This window comes from Mirounga angustirostris, unplaced genomic scaffold (assembly GCF_029215605.1).
Source record: "Mirounga angustirostris isolate CCGP_5_RB_7025 unplaced genomic scaffold, mMirAng1.0.hap1 SCAF_10, whole genome shotgun sequence".
Taxonomy (NCBI): Eukaryota; Metazoa; Chordata; class Mammalia; order Carnivora; family Phocidae; genus Mirounga; species Mirounga angustirostris.
In genome coordinates, this window is record NW_026991718.1 from 76405981 (window position 1) to 76425839 (window position 19859).

General features: G+C 44.6%; 1 protein-coding gene across 5 annotated transcripts in view; it reads right to left on the minus strand.

The window, feature by feature from the left end:
* Positions 1-13753: 13753 nt before the first annotated feature.
* The window catches only part of TMEM131 (transmembrane protein 131), a 241020-nt gene continuing 234914 nt past the window's right edge, over positions 13754-19859 (minus strand). For 3 of the 5 annotated variants that reach the window (XM_064572577.1, XM_064572580.1, XM_064572581.1), the window contains 6 exons: positions 19168-19330; positions 17984-18105; positions 17801-17897; positions 16945-17042; positions 15836-15996; positions 13754-14819 (listed from right to left, as the gene is read on the minus strand). In XM_064572577.1, coding sequence (XP_064428647.1) covers positions 14535-14819; positions 15836-15996; positions 16945-17042; positions 17801-17897; positions 17984-18105; positions 19168-19330 — 926 coding nt within the window. In that variant the 3' untranslated portion in view covers positions 13754-14534. Of the gene's footprint in view, positions 14820-15835; positions 15997-16021; positions 16820-16944; positions 17043-17800; positions 17898-17983; positions 18106-19167; positions 19331-19859 lie in introns of those variants that run through there. The other 2 variants (XM_064572578.1, XM_064572579.1) reach the window with 2 other exon arrangements.

Genomic DNA, 19859 nt, shown 5'->3' on the forward strand with positions numbered 1-19859 from the left:
GGAATATTTTTCCATCTTTTTGTGTGTTCTTCAATTTCTTTCATGAGTGTTCTGTAGTTCCTAGAGTATAGATCCTTTACCTCTTTGGTTAGGTTTATTCTGAGGTATCTTATGATTTTTGGTGTTATTGTAAATGGAATCGTTTCTCTTTCTACAGTTGCATTGTTAGTGTATAAGAAAGCAACTGATTTCTGTGCACTGATTTTGTATCCTGCCACATTACTGAATTGCTGTATGAGTTCTAGTAATTTGGTAGTGGAGTCTTTTCGATTTTGCAATAAAGTATCACGTCATCTGTGAAAAGAGAGAGTTTGACTTCTTCTTTGCCAATTTGAATACTTTTATTTCTTTTTGTTGTCTGATTGCTGTTGCTAGGACTTCTAGTACTATGTTGAACAATAGTGGTGAGAGTGGGCATCCTTGACATGTTCCTGATCTTAAGGGAAGGGCTCTCCCCATTGAGGATGATATTCGCTGTGGGTTTTTCATAGATGGATTTTATGAACTTGAGGAATGTTCCCTCTATCCCTATACTCTGAAGAGTTTTAATCAGGAAAGGATGTTGTATTTTTCCAAATGCTTTTTCTGCATCAATTGAGAGGACCATATGGTTCTTCTCCCTCCTCTTATTAATGTTCTATCACATTGATTGATTTGTGAATGTTGAACCACCCTTGCATCCGGCGATAAATCCCACTTAGTCGTGGTGGATGATCCTTTTAATGTATCGTTTGATCCTATTAGCTAGGATTTTGTTGAGGATTTTGGAATCCATATTCATTAGGGATATCAGTCTGAAATTCTCCTTTTTGATAGGGTCTTTGCCTGGTTTGGGGATTAAGGTAATGCTGGCCTCAGAATGAATCTGGGAGCTTTCCTTCTGTTTCTATTTTTTGAAACAGCTTCAGTAGAATAGGTATTATTTCTTCTTTGAATGTTTGGTAGAATTCCCCAGGGAATCCATCAGGCCCTGGACTCTTGTGTTTTGGGAGGTTTTTGATCACTGCTTCAATCTCGTTAGTGATTATTGGCCTATTCAGGTTGTCAATTTCTTCCTGTTTCAGTCTTGGCAGCTTATAGGTTTCCAGGAAGGCCTCCATTTCATCCAGATTGCTCAGTTTCTTGGCATATAGTTGTTCATAATAATTTCTAATAATTGTTTCTATTTCCTTGGTGTTAGTCGTGATCTGTCCCCTTTCATTCATCATTTTATTAATTTGGGTCCTTTCTCTTTTCTTTTGGATAAGTCTGGCCAGTGGTTTATTGATCTTATTAATTCTTTCAAAGAACCAACTTCTAGTTTCATTGATCTGCTCTACTGTGTTTCTGGTCTCCAATTCATTGATCTCTGCTCTAATTTTAATTATTTCTCTTCTAATGCGTGGCTTAGGCATTTGTTGCTTTTTCTCTAGTTCTTTAAGGTGTAGAGTTAGTTGGTGAATTCGGGATTTATATATTTTTTTTGAGTGAGGCTTGGATGGCTATGTATGTCCCCCTTAGGACCGTCTTTGCAGTATCCCATAGGTTTTGGACCGATGTGTTATCGTTCTCATTGATTTCCATGAATTGTTTAAGTTCTTCTTTGGTTTCTTGGTTGACCCAAACATTCTTGAGCAGAGTGGTCTTTAGCTTCCAAGTGTTTGAATTTCTGCCAAATTTTTTCTTGTGGTTAAGTTCCAGTTTTAAAGCATATTGGTCTGAGAATATGCAGGGAATAATCTCAATCTTTTGGTATTGGTTGAGACCTGATTCGTGACCCAATATGTGGTCTATTCTGGAGAAAGTTCCATGTGTGCTCGAGAAGAATGAGTTTTCTGTTGTTTTAGGGTGGAATGTTCTGTAAATATCTATGAGGTCCATTTGGTCCAGTGTATCATTCAAAGCTCTTGTTTCCTTGTTGATTTTTTGCTTAGATGATCTGTCCATTGCTGAGAGTGGAGTATTTAGGTCTCCTACAATTAACGTATTGTTATCAATATGATTCTTTATTTCGGTTAGCAGTTGGCTTATGTAGATGGCTGCTCCCATGTTGGGGGCATAGATATTAACATTTGTTAGATCTTCTTGTTGGATAGACCCTTTAAGAATGATATAGTGATATGAGGAATTCTTAATCTCAGGAAACAAACTGAGGGTTGCTGGAGTGGGGGGTGGGATGGGAGGGGGGGTGACTGGGTGATAGACACTGGGGAGGGTATATGCTCTGGTAAGCGCTATGAATTGTGCAAGACTGTTGAATCTCAGGTCTGTACCTCTGAAACAAATAATGCAATATATGTTAAGAAAAAAAGAGAAGAAGAAGAAGAAGATAGCAAGAGGGGAAGAATGAAGGGGGGGAAATCGGAGGGGTAGATGAAACATGAGAGACGATGGACTCTGAAAAACAAACTGAAGGTTCTAGAGGAGAGGGGGGTGGGAGAGGGGTTAGCCTGGTGATGGGTATTAAAGAGGGCACATTCTGCATGGAGCACTAGGTGTTATGCACAAACAATGAATCATGGAACACTACATCTAAAACTAATGATGTAATGTATGGGGATTATTAACATAACAATAAAAAATTTAAAAAAATGATATAGTGTCCTTCTGTGTCTCTCATTACAGACTTTAGTTTAAAATCTAATTTGTCTGATATAAGAATTGCTACCCCAGCTTTCTTTTGAGGTCCGCTGGCATGGAAGATGGATCTCCATCCCTTCACTTTCAGTCTGGATGTATCTTTAGGTTCAAAATGAGTCACTTGTAGTCAGCATATGGATGAGTCCTGTCTTTTTACCCAATCTGCAACCCTGTGCCGTTTTATGGGAGCGTTTAGGCCATTCACGTTGAGAGTGATTATTGAAAGATATGAATTAATTGTCATGTTGCCTGTGAAGACGTAGTTTTTATAGATTGTCCCTGTAAATTTCTGTTGTAGATCACTCTTGGGGTCTTTCTCCTTTTATAGAACCCCCCTTAATATTTCTTGCAGGGCCGGCTTAGTCACATATTCTTTCAGTTTCTGCCGGTCGTGGAAGCTCTGCATCTCTCCATCCATCCATTCTAAATGACAGCCTTGCCACATAAAGTATTCTTGGCTGCCTTTTCTTCTCATTTAGTACCCTGAATATGTCTTGCCAGGCCTGTCTGGCTTGCCAGGTCTCTGTGGCTAGGTCTGACATTATTCTGATGTTCCTCCCTCTGTACGTAAGGAATCTCTTCCCCCAAACTGCCCTTAAGATGGTTTCCTTGGTTCTAAGATTTGCAAGTTTTACTATTACGTGCTGGGGTGTTGGCCTGTTTTCCTTGATCTTAGGAGGGGTCCTCTCTGCCTCTAGGACTCGAATGTTTGTTTCATTCCCCAGATTAGGGAAGTTCTCAGCTACGATTTGCTCAAATACATCTTCTAGTCCTCTCTCTCTCTCCACTCCCTCTGGGATTCCAATGATTCTGACATTGGAACGCTTCATGGTGTCACTTATCTCTCTGATTCTATTTTCATGGATTCTGAGTTGTTTTTCCCTGGCCTCCTCTATTCCCTTTTTATCTATTATATTGTCTTCCAGGTCGCTTATTTGTTCTGCTGCCTCACTTACCCTAGCTGTTAGATTATCTAGATTGGATTGGATCTCATTGATAGCATTTTTAAGTTCTGCCATTCAGTTTTCATTTCTGCCCTTAGAGACTCTATGTTGCCATTAATTGATTTCTCCATTCTAGCCATTGTCTTCACAATTGCTGGCCTGAATTCCATCTCTGACATCTTGTTTATATCTGCATCCATTTGTAAATCCGCAGCATAAGTCATAATCTCTGAGTCTCTTCTATTTTGGGGGTTCCTCCTCCTAGTCATTCTGTTGATGGGTATTTGAGGGAATGTATAGAGTCCAAATTATTGACCACAACCCAAGCAAGATGCACCTGTTTTCTTTTGGACCTTAGGGTTGCTGGACTCTCGTTTTCCCAGCCTGTCGTCTGGGGGAGGGGCCTGCTGCGCTGTTACTCAGGCAACCCTGTTCGGGTGGAGTTGCCCTGCCCCTCTTTGGTGGGGGATGGGTTCAGCGGGAATAGTTTTGGGGGCTTTTGTTCTCTGGCAGCTTTCCCTGGCAGCCTTCCACGTCTCTTCCGCGAGTCAGAGCAGAAGAGACCGTTTCCAACCCTCTGCCTCAGAGCAGAGAGATCACAGTCTGTTCTTCAATGAGCTCTCCAGGCCCCACTGTCTCTGTTTCTTTCCGTGCTGCTATAAACTGCAGCATTCTGGGTTGTGCGCCCCTCCGCAGTGCTCCTAGTCCTGCCTCCAGGTCAGGGCACGTCTCTGCCCTTTGTGCTTCTAAAACCACCAGCCGTTCCCAGTTCACCCACACGACCCCACCGCTCCAGGTTTCCACCCCCGGGGCTGCCCTAAAGTCCTTTCCCCGCTGCTACCGGTCTGCGAGTCTGCGCCCTGTTCCCAGCACGGGAGGCTTTCGCTCACTGGCGGTGTAGGGTCCCCACGGCCAGGCTCCCTTCCGCTGCTGTTTATCCTCCGATATCTGCCCGCGGAATCAGGGCTCCCCACCTCGTACCTCAAAACCAACCACCTGCGATATTCTGTTTGTAGAGATCCAGATCTTCTTACATTTCAGGCTGATTTCATGGGTGCTCAGAGTGGTCTGGTAGATATCCAGCTCAATTCCAGGGACCAGTTGAAATAGGGTCCCCTACTCCTCCACCATCTTTCCCTCATTACAGTGTTTTTTCTGAGGGTTTACCTTGTTCTTTCAGTTGGAACATATTATTCTTTTTCTTCATTTTCCTTGTCTCTTTGTGTTGTTTTTTATGTGTTAGATAAAACAGTCACCTTTCCCAGTCTTAAAGCATGGCCTCATTAAGAGATGGACCTTATTGTTCAACCTTCTTTAGCTCTTGGCTGTCTCTCAAACCTTTGTGATTTCCAACCAGTCAACTTTACTTTTAGTGGTTTCCAGTAGTTGAGGGTATGCCAAGACCTGTCAGTGTTCTAAAGGGGAGGAAATTAGCACCTAGAGTTAGTCTGATTGGAGGCCAGTCAGCCACTTTTAAAGTATGCAAATATACTTCTTTCATGGGAAGACTGGGAGCTGAGTGAGTGTTGGCTCCCTCTGCACTGAGCTGTGATATAATAGCCAATTAAGAACTGTTTCCTTGCTGCTATCCTGTTGAGCCTGTGAACATAAGCCCCGTTGGCCACTGGAGCCAGACTACCAAGGCAAGTATTTTCTGGGTGGCAGACACAAAAACAGGGCATTGGGAGAGCATGAATATGTGCCTGTCAGCCTCCAACTCTCTACAGAGAGTCACCCCCTAGATGTGTGTTTAATTAGAAGCCTGCCCTTCCGGCCACAGCTATGAAGATAAACTAATAGGCTTCTTTCACAGATACTGCTGACTAGAAGCAAGGTAGAGGAGAATGCAAAGATGGTGTTCCCTGGCTTATGTTCCCTGAGAGCAACTTCATAGGCCCCTAGATGTGTTCACACCAGAGGCCTGCCCCTCAGGACAAAGCTCTAAGACAAGCAAATAAGCTTCTTTCACAGAAAGACTGGGCATGTGCTATCCTTGCTCTGCCCTGGGGTGGTGACCAACCAAGAACTGTCTGTTTGTTATAGTCCCATGGGACCCATGAAACAAGGCCCCCTGGCCACCAGAGTCAGGTGAACAAGGGACATCCCCTGGGTGGCAGGCATGAAAGCCAGAACACCAGACACATGTACAAGCTCCCTTCCTGGAGACACTGGCAATCTGGAGTATGGCAGAGGGAAAGCATGAAGATAGTGTCCATCTTCTGAGGCCTCTGGAGATGAGACATCCCTGACAGTATCTCTAACATTATCCCATTTAATATCATTGGCAATTTATCTCTGCAAATATGGGTAATACCAAGAATTTTGTTAGACTCCTAAGTTTGTTTTTTTTTTTTTTTCTTGGTGATATAAGCTGGTAATCCTAAAATGTAATGCATATCATAACTTTCCCTATTTCCTTTTTTCCTAATCAGGGACTTGTTCTGACAGTTAATAATAACTTCTCTGAATTTCTCCAACTTTTGTTACCAGTGAGATTACACAAGTATTTCTCTAGGTTAACCTTGTTTCTTTAGAATAATGGTCAGCCCAAGAATTACTGTTAGTGTCTGGGTCTTTGTGTTTTAATATTTATTGTTATTATAGCTATTTTCTTAGATGGTAGTAAAGCATATAAAATGTCTTTGTGGGGCGCCTGGGTGGCTCAGTTGGTTAGGCAACTGACTCTTGATTTTGGCTCAGGTCATGATCTCAGGGTTGTGAGATCGAGCCCTGCCTCAGGCCCCATGCTCAGCAGGGAGTCTTGCTTCTCTCCCTCTCCCTTTGTCCCTCCCCCAACTCTCTCTCTCTCTCAAATAAATAAATCCTAAAAAAATCTTCATCACTCAACTTTTATAGGCTTTTGTCAAGATCTTTAAAAGACTCTTTGTGTCAAAAGCAGTCAGAATCCCCCAAATGTAACCATGTACAGTACAATAATAGAACAAGGCATCATACGTATCATTGTCCTCACCAGAAGTTAGCAAACCTGGATCCTGGAGTGACACCACTCCTTGATCTCTCACTCAGGAATTAGCAAAGCCTCCTTCCAAGTGGAGTCCAGGGGAAGACAGAGAATTTTATCTGTCTCTCTAGGTCACTTGCTCCACCTGACTTCTTTTATATGGTTCTAATGCAGTTGATTTTTTAAAAAGATATTATATATTAGAGCAAGAGAGAGAGCACAAACAGGGGGAGCAGCAGAGGGAGAGAGAGAAGCAGGCTCTCTGCTGAGTAGGGAGCCCAATGCGGGACTCAATCCCAGGACTCTGGGATCAACAACTGGGTCAAAGGCAGACGCCCAATCGACTGAGCTACCCAGGTGCCTCTCTAATGCAGTTTCTGCTTGTGGGAAATGGTGACAAGTGGTGAGCCACCAGCTCCCAGGGGGTATTAGAACTTTCTAATACTTTCTGAAACTGCTTTTTAGAACTTTCAGCACCGCGGACAGCACCCCAATCTGTTCTGTGGTCCAGGTTCTTGCTGCTATTTCCTGACTCCCAACCCTGTGTTCTCCCAGACCCTTTACCTTGGGGCAGGGAGTGGGGAGAATCAAATTATCATTCTGTGGTCCTTGGCCAGCTCTGGTCAGTGATTGGCCCCACCACTTCTGCAAAAATCCATCTCCAGGGCTGGTTCCTTTGCCTCTTTGAGTCAAGGCCTCAGTGAACCCAACTCCGCACAGCTAGGGGGGTGAGGAGTGCCAGGAGCAGGCCAGAATCCTGCAATTGCAGCCTTTCTAGCACATTTCCTCCACCTTCCCTTTGCTTCTAGTCATTTGGCAACTTCTTACTTTCCAGTCACAATATAAGACACATTTGTCGAAAATAATCCACATATAAGTGGACCTGCACAGCTAAAACTCATGTTGTTCAAGGGTCAAATGTATATCATCATCTAAAAGTATTTGCATATTTTGTTAACTTAAGAAAGGGTAAATTAAAATTCTTTTCGTATCCATTTCTTTCCATAAAATGTACAACTCTAAATATTGCTTATAAATTAAGGTCCAAATTTTTAAAGTTAGTTGCCAATCTGGACATTAAAATTTCAATAACATATTAAGTCCTCATGAATTGTAGTATTTTAAGAATTTTATAAAATTAAGCTATTTAAAAAGATATTTAAATGCAATATATGTACACACATATATATACTGTATATACACTTTTTAAATTTTTTAAATTTTTAAAATTCACTTTAATTAACATATATTGTATTATTAGTGTCAGAGGTAGAATTCAGTGATTCATCAGTTGCATACAACATCCAGTGCTCATGAGTTCAAGTCCCTCCTTAATGCCCATCACCCAGTTACCCCGTCCCCCCACCCACCTCCCCTCTGTTTCCTACAGTTAAGAGTCTCTTATGGTTTGCTTCCCTGTTTTCCTCTTATTTTTCTTCCCCTTCCCCTAGGCTCATCTGTTTTGTATCTTAAATTCCACATGTGAGTAAAATCCTATGGTATTTGTCTTTCTCTGACTTATTTCGCTTAGCATAATACCCTTCAGTTCCATCCACGTCGTTGCAAATGGCAAGATTTCATTCTTTTTGATGGCTGAGTAATATTCCATTATATATATACACCACACCTTCTTTATCCATTCATCTGTTGATGGGTATCTGGGCTCTTTCCATATTTTGGCTTTTGTGAACATTGCTGCTATAAACACTGGGGTGCATGTGCCCCTTCAAATCAGTATTTTTGTATCCTTTGGATAAATACCCAGTAGTGCAATTGCTGGATTGTAGGGTAGCTCTATTTTTAACTTTTTGAGGAACCTCCATACTGTTTTCCAGAAGGACTGCACCAGTTTTTCATTCCCACCAATAGTGTAAGAGTGTTCTCCTTTCTCCGCATCCTCACCAACATCTGTTATTTCCTGAGTTGTTCATTTTAGCCATTCTGACTGGTGTGAGGTGGTATCTCATTGTGGTTTTGATTTGGATTTCCCTGATGCCGAGCGATGTTGAACACTTTTTCATGTGTCTGCTGGCCATTTGTATGTATTCTGTGGAGAAATATTTGTTCATGTCTTCTGCCCATTTCTTGACTGGATTTTTTGTTTTTTGGGTGTTGAATTGATAAGTTCTTTATAGATTTTGGGTACTAGCCCTTTATCTGATAAGACATTTGTGAATATCTTCTCCCATTCTGTAGCCTGCCTTTTAGTTTTGTTTCCTTTGCTGTGCAAAAGCTTTTTATCTTGATGAAGTTCCAATAGTTCATTTTTGCTTTTGTTTCCCTTGCCTTTGGAGAAAAACCAAGAAGTTGCTGCAGCTGAGGTCAAAGAGGTTGCTGCCTGCATTCTCCTCTAGGATTTTGATGGATTCCTGTCTCACATTTAGGTCTTTCATCTATTTTGAGTTTATTTTTGTGTATGGTGTAAGAAAATGGTCCAGTTTCATTCTTCTACATGTGGCTGTCCAATTTTCCCAGCACCATTTATTGAATAAAATAAAAGTCCTTTTTCCATTGGATATTCTTTCCTGCTTTGTCGAAGATGAGTTGACCATAGAGTTGAGGGTCCATTTCTGGGCTCTATTCTGTTCCATTGGTTATATATCTGTTTTTGTGCCAGTAGCCTACTGTTTTGCTGATTACAGCTTTGTGATAGAGCTTGAAGTCCAGAACTGTGATGCCACCAGCTTTGGTTTTCTTTTTTCAAGATTCCTTTGGCTATTCAGGGTCTTTTCTGGTTTCATACAAATTTTGGGATTGTTTGTTCCAGCTCTGTTAAAAAAGTTGGTGGTATTTTGATAGGGATTTCACTGGATGTGTAGATTGCTTTGGGTAGCATAGACATTTTAACAATATTTTTTCTTCCAATCCATGACGCATAGTTTTCTCATTTCCTGTGTCTTCCTCAATTTCTTTCATAGGTCTTCTACGGTTTTCAGAGTATAGATCCTTTATCTCTTAGGTTTATTCCTAGGTATCTTACGGTTTTTGGTGCAATTGGAAATGGGATGGATTCCTTGATTTCTCTTTCTTTTGCCTCATTGTTAGTGTATAGAAATGCAACTGACTTCTGTGCACTGATTTTATATCCTGACACTTTGCTGAACTCCTGTATCAGTTCTAGCAATTTTTTGGTGGAGTCTTTTGGGTTTTCTACATATAGTATTATGTGGTCTGTGAAGTGTGAAAGTTTGACCTCTTAGCCTATTTAGATGCATTTTCTTTCTTTTTGTTGTCTGATTGCTGAGGCTAGGACTTACAGTACTATGTTGAACAACGGTGCTGACAGAGGACATCCTTGTCATGTTCCTGACCTTAGGGGAAAAGCTCTCAGTTCTTTCCCGTTGAGGATGATATTTGCTGTGGGTTTTTCGTATACGGCTTTTATGATATTGAGGTATGTTCCCTCTATCCCTACATGGTGGAGTTTTTATCAAGAAAGGATGCTGTATTTTGTCAAATGCTTTTTCTGCATCTATTGAGAGGATCATATGGTTCTTGTCCTTTCTTTTATTAATGTGGTGTATCGCATTAGTTGATTTATGGATGTTGAACCACTCTTGAACCACTGGGAATATATCCCAGCTGGTCATGGTGAATAATCCTTTTATTTTTTTAACTTTTTTAAAGGTTTTATTTATTTGAGAGAGAGAGAGAGAGAGAGAGAGAGAGAACACAAGCCAGGGGGGAGAGGCACAGGGAGAAGCAGACTCTCCGCTGAGCAGGGAGCCCAACATGGGGTTCCATCCAAGGACTCCAGGAGCATGACCTGAGCTGAAGGCAGATGCTTAACCAACTGAGCCACCGAGGTGCCCTGTGAGTAATCCTTTTAATGTCCTGTTGGATCCTATTGGCTAGGATCTTGGTAAGAATTTTTGCATCCTTTTTCATCAGGGATATTGGTTGTAATTCTCCTTTTTGGTGGAGGCTTTGTCTGGTTTTGGGATCAAGGTAATGCTGGCCTCATAGAATGAATTTGGAAGTTTTCCTTCCATTTCTGTTTCTTGAAACAGTTTCAGAAAAATAGGTATTCATTCTTCTTTAAATGTTTGGTAGAATTCTGCTGGGAGGCAATCTGGACCTGGACTCTTGCTTTTTGGGAGATTTTTGATTACTGATTCAATTTCTTTGCAGATTATGGGTCCATTCAGGTTGTCTATTTCTTCCTGTTTCAGTTTTGGTAGTTTATATGTTTCTAGGAATGCATCCATTTCTTCCAGATTGCCTAATTTGTTGGCATATAATTGCCTATAATATTCTAATTCTTTGTATTTCTTCGGTGTTGGTTGTGATCTCTTCTCTTTCATTCATGATTTTATTTGGGCTCTCTTTTCTTTTTGATAAGTCTGACTAGGGGCTTATCATTCTTATTCTTTCAAAGAACCAGCTCCTGGGGCACCTGGGTGTCTCAGTCAGTTAAGCATCTGCCTTTGGCTCAGGTTACTTACGAGAGTCCTGGGATTGAGCCCTGAATCTTGGGTTCCCTGCTCAGCAGGGAGTCTGCTTCTCTCTCTGCCTGCCACTCCCCCTGCTTGTGCGCTCTCTCACTCTCTCTCAAATAAGTAAATAAAATCTTTAAAAAAACAAAAACAAAAAAACCCCCAAGCCCCCAAAGAAACCAGTTCCTAGTTTTGTTTTTCTGTCCTACCATTCCTTTGATTTCTGTATCATTGATTTATAGGCTTTGTTTGCTGTTCTTTTTTCAGCTCCTTTAGGTGTAGGGTTAGGTTGTGTATTTGAGACTTCTGTTGTTTCTCAAGAAAGGCCTGTATTGCTATATACTTCCCTCTTAGGATGGCCTTTGCTGCATCCCAAAGGTTCTGAATTGTCTTGTTTTCATTTTCATTTGCTTCCATGTATTTTTTAAATTCCTCTTTAATTTCCTGGTTGACCCATTCATTCTTTAGTAGGACGCTCTTTAAATTCCATGTATTTGTGTTACTTCCAAATTTTTTCTTTAGTTGACTTCAAGTTTTAAAGCATTGTGGTCTGAAAATATGCATGGAATAGTATCATTTTTTTTTTTTTTTTTTTTTTTTTTTACTGGTTGAGACCTGATTTGTGACCTGGTATGTGATCTATTCTGGAGAATATTACATGTGCACTTGAGAAGAATGTGTGTTCTGTTAAGATGAAATGCTCCGAATATATCTGTGTATTCCATCTGATCCAGTGTGTCATTTAAAACCCTTGTTTCCTTGTTGGTCTTCTGCTTAGATGATATGTCCATTGCTGTGAGTGGGGTGTTAAAGTCCCTTACTATTATTTTATTATTATCAATGTGTTTAATTTTGTTATTAATTGGTTTATATATTTGGCTGCTCCTGTGTTAGGGGCATAAATAGAGTTGTTAGATCTTATTGGATAGACCCTTTTATTATGATATAGTGTCCCTCTTCATCCCTTACTACTAGTTTGATATAAGGACTGCTACCCCAGCTTTCTTTTGATGTCCATTAGCATGATAAATGGTTCTCCACACCCCCCTTTCAATCTGGAGGTGTCTTTGTGTCTAAAATGAGTCTCTTACAAGCAGCACATTGATGGGTCTTGTTTTTCTATCCATTCTGATACCCTATGTCTTTTGATTGGAGCATTTAGTCCATTTATATATATATTTAAAGATTTTATTTGACAGATACATAGCGAGAGAGGGAACACAAGCAGGGGGAGTGTGAGAGGGAGAAGCAGGCTTCCCGCAGAGCAGGGAGCCCGATGCGGGGCTCAATCTCAGGACCCCGGGATCATGACCTGAACTGAAGGCAGACGCTTAATGACTGAACCACCCAGGCGCCCCTATATTTTATTTTTTTTTAAAGATTTATTATTTTGAGAGAGACAGGGAGTGAGCAAGCATGAGCAGGGGGAGGGTCAGAGGGAGAGGAAGAGAATCCCAAGCTGACTTCTCACGGATGACTGAGCCATCCAGATGCCCCAGAGCTTTTACTTTATTTTTTAAAGATTTTTATTTATTTATTAGGATGAGAGAGAGAAGGAGCAGGGGGAGTGGCAGGTAGAGGGGGAAGCAGACTCCCTGGTGAGCAAGGAGCCCAATGAGGGGCTCGATCCCAGGACCCTGGGATTGTGACCTGAGCCCAAGGCAGATGCTTAACTGACTGAGCCACCCAGGCATCCCCAGCTTTTACTTAAAACAGTTAGATTGAATCCTGTCAAGAGTTCAGGTTGGGTGGGTATGTTGCCAGGCAAACACCTCCTGGGAGAGTTATTTGGAAGTAACAAAGTAACAGCAGAAGGTCTTGTATTTTTTTCCTCATTTCATGTGAATGGTGTTTCTCAGGCCTGGGGCTGAGAGCCGCATGCGGTGAGATTAGAACTTAAAAGAGATAGGCATTTGGGAGTGTCAGGTGATTCTTAGGAAGAAGTTCAGGAGCCCTAATGAGATACCTTTACTGAGGTGAAGTTTGGAACCAGGGGGTTAATCTGAAGCTCACCTGTTTTCATTGCTCTGTAACACCTTATTTGCTTTGGTGGAGAAAGAGAATCTCCAGCCTTAAATGTGTCCCCGTTTTGCAAGGGCACACAGGCGCTCCCACTAGTGAGACTGTACGAGGGCCACGTCTGCCAAGGGCCCAGAGCACCAGGGCTCGGATTGTACAGGAATCTGGGACGAATCACAGGTTGGAAAAGCGATGTGGCTGGTTCCCCTGAGCCTTAGTGTAACACGGAGAAGAGGTCGGACTCAAATTCATCTTGTACGTTTCCCCGAAACCACTCTGACCTCGGGGATGGTTGGATTTCTTCCTGATGTAACTGACCTCAAACAGAAAGTTTGTGTTGAGCATCTCCTTGTTACCCAGCAAGGCTGAGCTTTAAAACAGACTGGAAATAAGCGCCTGAGAGAAGCAGCTGGAGCAGGCAAGACCTTCTTTTGTGAAAGAGTAAACGAGGCTGACGCGCTGCGGCATATGCAGCTTGCCTGGGATGTGTTGTTTCTACACGTACCATTTGGAGGATTTGTGGGAATTTTAACATTGGAAAAGGGTCAACATGCTTCTATTTAAAAGGAAGAATAAATTTTAGATGTGTCAATTATTTTCTCTCAAGGACCTTCAGTGACCACCATGGAAAGACACAGAATTTAATTAGACCACAGAGGGTTCCAGCCACGATAAATCAAACTGCACAGAATAAGGCAATGACCGAATGGTCTACTTCGGGGTGAGAGAATCCAAATAAATACATCTTGCTGTAAAGAAGAGACACACAGCAATTCAAGGCTTTTGAAAAAAGCATCATTTATTTCAAAGTACAACACAAAGTTGTATTTTTAAGAAATACACATTCAATCTTGTATCCCAAGACCTGGCTATGTGCATTTCAGTTTATCTTTAAAATAAATTCAGGTATACAAATGGTACATACCTCAAGTACAAACAGCACAGAAAATGCATATGGTCTCAACCGAATGTTTTTACATTCATTCACTGTTCTTAAAGTTGACTTACATTTCTGTAATCTGCTTTTAAACCAAGACAGCCTTATTTTAAAAAAATACTCTATTTTTCAGCACAAAGTCCTCATACATTTTTAAAATTAGATCTTGGTGCATAATATTGTGAAATTATTAAAAACCAAACTTGGTAATTTAATAAAATTGTCACATGCCAGGACTTCTGAATCAACTCAAATTATTTCCTTAGCTGTAAATGTCAAATTTGTGTTCATACAGATAAATAAAGGATGGAAGAAGACAGGTGGTGGAAACTTGATAGCAGTTAAGGTTTTCAGATGTACAGGTCTTATTAGAGTTTGTGGCTGAGTCCAGACTTTTTTCCCTAAAAGCACAACAGCAAATCTCATATTATCATAATTGCAAGAAAGATCTGAAAGAAGCGAGTGGTACAAGCCTGCCCTGCTTGAGTCTGTTTTGCAAAGACGAGGAGGGTGGGCAGTGGGAAGCCACAGCAGTAACAGCCTTAAGAAGATGTCTCACAAACTGGCATATTATGGTCTAGACGAGGGGCCCCAGTTTTTGTTGTTGTCGCCTAATTTCAATTCTCATGAGGGAAGTGTGAGTTAGACCAAGGGTCAGAGCTTCTTCTTCCGATTGTGGGGCTCCATATCCGCCACGGGTTGTACGTCTGCCCCAAGTCATCGGCTGGGCTGGAGGTGGAGGGAGCATGAGGAGCAGAGGAGTTTTCAGTGCCCATGAGGCCAATGCTTGGCAGCGTATTGGCTGGAGTGGTGAAGGGCAGGGTACTGTTCAGGTTGCTGGACCAGATCGAGTTGCTGAATGGAGTGGTGGACCACAGGCCGCTGGTGTTGCCAAGGATCGACTGACAAGACAGAAAACACGCAGCATGGAGCATCAGGACTGACAGGCACGCAGGTGGTACATTGGTGAAGCTTATGCTAAAAATCGGGGCTGGGCCATAGCTTCTTTCACCTTCTTTATTTTGAAACAAATGTTTCATACATATAGCCATCTCAGAGTCTGAGCAGACGGGTCTGCTATTTTAAAGAAGGGCTGGCAAACTACAGTCAGTGGGCCACCCCCAGCCCTGTTTCTGAAGTGAAAGGTCTGCTGGAACACGGCTGCACCTGCTGGTGGAGGGGGCACAGGTGACCAGATGCACAGAAGCAGGATGGCCTGCGAAGCCCAAAATAGCTGCTGATGCCTGTTTTAATAACCATTCTTTAAAACTGAAGCCAGAATGATTTACAAGTAAAGACAAGCTCTGAAATCTAGGAAGGTAAAATATCTACTTTCAACCCTGCTTGTCTAGTTTTTCTGAGAATGAAGGAGTCACAGTGGGACATTTTTCTGTCATACTTTTGTGAAAGCTGAAACCAGTAATTATCTTGGTAAGAATACTTTTTTGGAGCATGTTCTTGACAGAAACATTTAGCTGAAAAACCAGCAACTGTACACTGGAAAAGCTCAAGCTAAAGACAGAGGTGCCCCCCAGAAGCAAAATCAATGCAACTTTCCAGCAGCCTGCTCCTGGGGGCCCGCGGGGCTACAGCCACCCCCTGCCACTGTCTGGCCCTCAGCCACACCTGCAGGCTGATTTACGGCTTGGGAAGAGGCTGGACTGACTTTGCTCAACTCGGAGACCTACCCCACAGGTGCTAACTTGTGCTTCCTATAATTTCCTGACTAATCGCTGAAGACTATGGATGGGTCACTCTGGCAGAATATGAAGACACAGCAATGGAGGCCGTAGAAGAACTAACCTGTCCCTTCCATGCTATCTGGCCTTTTATAAGGGCGTCAGTGCCGCATGAGTAACAGTGACAGTAAGAGCAGTAATGATGAGGGAGCAGGTGAGGCCAAGCCCCAAATACTCACTGTGGCCGTGTGGGTCGGGGAACTGGAACTGGCTGGCCAGGAAGGGCTGGGATCCGTTGCTGGAGAGTCCCAAAGGTATGAAGGGCCACTACTAAACTCGTTCCAGCCTCTCTGGGAGGCTTGATTGCATGACCGAGATAACCCGAGTCTGCTGAAAACTTCTGCAAATAAGGAGGAAGTCAAGTCTGTATTATTGTGCCACGCTCACTCACCTAGGATAAGATGGGGCATTCACTCAGAGGCACATGTCCCCCCACCTGCTCACTCAGAGCCCCCCACCTGTTCTGCCAGCTCCCACCATACCCTGGGGAGAACAGGGCACAGGGGGCAATCCCCAGAACTTATGCACATGGCCCACGATCTGAGCTCTTTCCCCGCACCCATCACTGGGTGACATCAAGTGCAAACATCCCATCACTAACATGACCGCCACTGATGCAAAGCGCACATTGCTGCCTCTACTTCTGGACACCAAGTAAGGAGCCCAGCATGGCCAGGAGTCATCTTTCAGACACACAATCCTTTCTCGAAGTTCTTAAATAAATGCTGGGGAACACAAACTGATGGGCACTCAGGGCACTGAGCTGGCTCCACCAGACCTTTGGGCTGGTTGGGGGAGGGGGCAGAAGAGGAGACCCTTTTGCAAGCTTCTTGCGGGGCCTCCCTCTTTGTGGGCCGCTGTCCCAGGGCCTGAGTAGGCCCGGGCTCCCGAGCACCTACCTGGGAGAGCCCTGCTGCCCTCAAGTCAGCCCGCATATCTTCTACACGAAGAAACACACCTCTTAGAAATGCCTACTAAATGACAGGCTTGGGGTGCCTGGGTGACTCAGTCAGTTGAGCATCTGTCTCTGGCTCAGGTCGTGATCTCGGGGTCCCGGGATCGAGCCCCGCGTCGGGCTCTGTGTTTAGTGGGGAGTCTGCTTCCTCCTCTGCCCCCACCACTTGTGCTGGCTTGTTCTCTCACTTTCTCTCTCTCAAATAAATCTTAAAAAAAAAAATGACAGGCTTTCCTAGTTCAGTGTGTTTCTCCACACATAAAACTAGACCTCATCTTCCTTTCTTCTCTGTCCACAGGCTTATCAGTTACAGATCTAGTGTTAAACACTCACCACCAGTTAGGTTAAAAGAATTTCCAAAGGCCGAGAACGAATTGAGGGGTGTGAAGTCAGGGCTGCTGGGGTTGCTGGCAGGACTCCACAAACCCGAGCTGGATGTTACAGGAGGAAAACGCAACACAGAGATGTATAACGGTTAGTGGGAACAGGCCTGTTACACACGGCTTCAGACACAGCGGGCGCTGCTTCACCTGGGGGCACTCAGATATGAAAGGCACAGGCTTCTACGCCACAAAGGATTCCAGCACAGAGAGGTTCTGAGCTCCTAGGCTACCGGAAGCTGTGAGCCTAGTTCAAAGCAAGTGTTCTGCAGAGAGAACAGGTGTTTTTTTTCCCTTATGTTTGCTTTTTTGGTAATGGAAGATTTATTTAAAAAATTTCAGATCTAGGACTCCTCCCTTTTAGTACGACGTAGGTAAAACTGGGGCTGTACCGACAGTCTTTACTGTTATTTATCTGGGAAAATGAACCAAGGCAATCGGTGCAGGTCATGGTGACCAGGGGGGTTGCTCTGGGTCAGGAGAGTGGCATCTCCAGTAATTTACTACACACTGTCTAGTACGAACTCCAGTTTCCTTCTCCTATCTCTATCAGCTCACATCCTTTCGTATGACAGACCGCGGACGGGGAAGAAGGATGAACACACACCTGCCCCGCTGTCGGGGGGTGGGGGCAGTCACCAGGAGAAGCATAGCACCCGGGCTTTCTGCTTCCACCCAACAGGCGAGAGCTCCTAGAGGTGCCTGACTGCTGTGATGGCCTACTTCGAATCTCGGGGGAACACACGTACGGACAGAAGAAGCTAACCTTGACTTTTATCTTTCTTTTGATTAAGAATGGTCTACCGTACCTGTCTGAGCCATCGCTGTCGACAGGAGTGTGTGAAATGCCAAGGCTGCTGGAAAAATCTGTTTTGTTTGAAGAAACTTTAGCAAAGCCATTCCCGCCTGTAACAATGGACTCTGAATCAATCAAAGGCAATTCCACCGTGCCCGAAGCCCATGTGTGACAGGCAGGACACCAAGCCACTCACCTGGACTCTTGTCGTACCCGGCGGTGACTGCAGCAAAAGTGGGGTTGCCGTTCCTGCCAGGGAGTGAGGCTGCTTTTGTCAATTTGTGTTTGCTTCCATTTGGCTGCTTGGTTTTAGGGTCACTTGAAGGAAGAAGCAAAGAGAGGGGTCATTCCTCATTAGTCCAGGGTGGAGGCCCATTGGGGGCACTTGCCTTGGGCGGTGTGGCTGCCCCGGGACTGAGCCCATGCAGTGCCCTCACTGAGGCTGGGCCCAGGTTTCGACAGGGACCTGGAAATAGTCCAGGGCAGGCCCCAGAGCACGGCCTGGCCTCACATAAAATGCTCCCAGACCTAAGACTGCTGTCCGATGGGACTTCAGGGAGAGGTGTGAAAACAGAAGGTCCCTAGAAAAGAGACCAGGGCAGGGATGAGCATTTAGGGGTGGAAAGGCTGCAATCCCATTTTAAAGAACACTAGATATGGAGCCACCGGGTCGTGGGCCAAGGAGGAGAACAAGGGCTCACTGCTGGGCAATACTATGCGGCAGGTTCCAGTCTCCAGCCCCCGTCAGGACCTGGTAAGGGGCCCGGTTCGGCAAGGGCCCCAGGCGGGGCACCTTGCCCCCTGGCTCTTTGGCAGGAGAGAAAAACCAGGCAGGTCGGCTGTAGGTTCAGGCTGGGTGGTGACAGCACTGAGGCGGGCTTGCCAGGGAGGGCGTGTGGTGCTGACGGTATATGCTGGCACACGCCAAGAACTCGTTCTGGGCTCCTCACTCTCACCGGGGTTCCTGTTACATGAAGCCGAACACGGCGGGGCTCCGGGTCAGGGCGTCCCGCCTGCCCGTCAGGAGGCCGCCGCCTCTGCGCACAGCACGTCCTGCAGCACCTCCCGGCGGCCGGCCGCGGGCCAGGGCCTGCCCTTGTAACTGCTCAGCTCCGCTGCCGTGAGGTCAAAATAAACGTGCTGTAAAGCCGCTTCCTCAACACCCAGGGCAGCTGTAGATCTTCATGTAATACTCAGGATGCTTACTGCCGGGCCCCGACGTGGGGGCAGCGACCCCGGGACAGGGCAGAAGCTTGTAAAGAACAGACAGGAGAGGTGGGACAGGACAGCAGGCTGTGGCCACCGAGCGTCTGCACTCGAAGGGCGCAAGCATCTACAGAACTTAGTTATCTGAAGAGTGGGGGGCGGCCAGGGACCCACCTGCTGGAGCTGTTGACGACGCTGCTGTAGCTGCCCCGGGTCGAGAACGGGCAAGGTGCAGCGGGGGGGGACGGAGAGGCAGGCGTCGGTGAGGTCTGGCGTTGTTTTAAGAAAATGTCTGCGTTGAGGGTTTGCAGAGAAAGTTTATAAAGGCTATCGGTAGCTGGAAATGAAAAATAAAAGGTCTCATTAATGTAGTGTTTTTTTACTCTTGAAATTACTTTTGATGTTTTGATAGAATGCAGAACTCAAGTGCTTCTGTAAGAAAGTTTTTACATGTGTTGTTTAAAGGTTTGAAAGGAAAAAAGGAAGTCCTGTGTCTCTGTGCAGCATGAGGCTTTCCGATTCACTGGCATGACTCCTCTCTCCTTGGTGCTCTGCTGCACCCTCCTGGGCAGGTTCTCCCACCTCACGCTGGGAAGGTGGCTCTTCCTTGTCCTTCAGGGACGGGCAGGGAAAATCAGTGTTTGGGACGGGAAACAGTCCCGGTACTTCCACCCAGGCTCACACCTGCAGCAGGTGCAGGGCGGCAGGCGGAACCATCCTGAGACTATAGCTTGACCCTGCCCTGCACTCCGCAATGCCCTGCATTCCCCATCTCCAGTGCCACTTTGCACCTATCCCAGGATTCTGACATTCCTCAGTGGTGCTGGCCCCTTATTCCCCGTCCTTGTCTCCGCTCCACCAGCTCT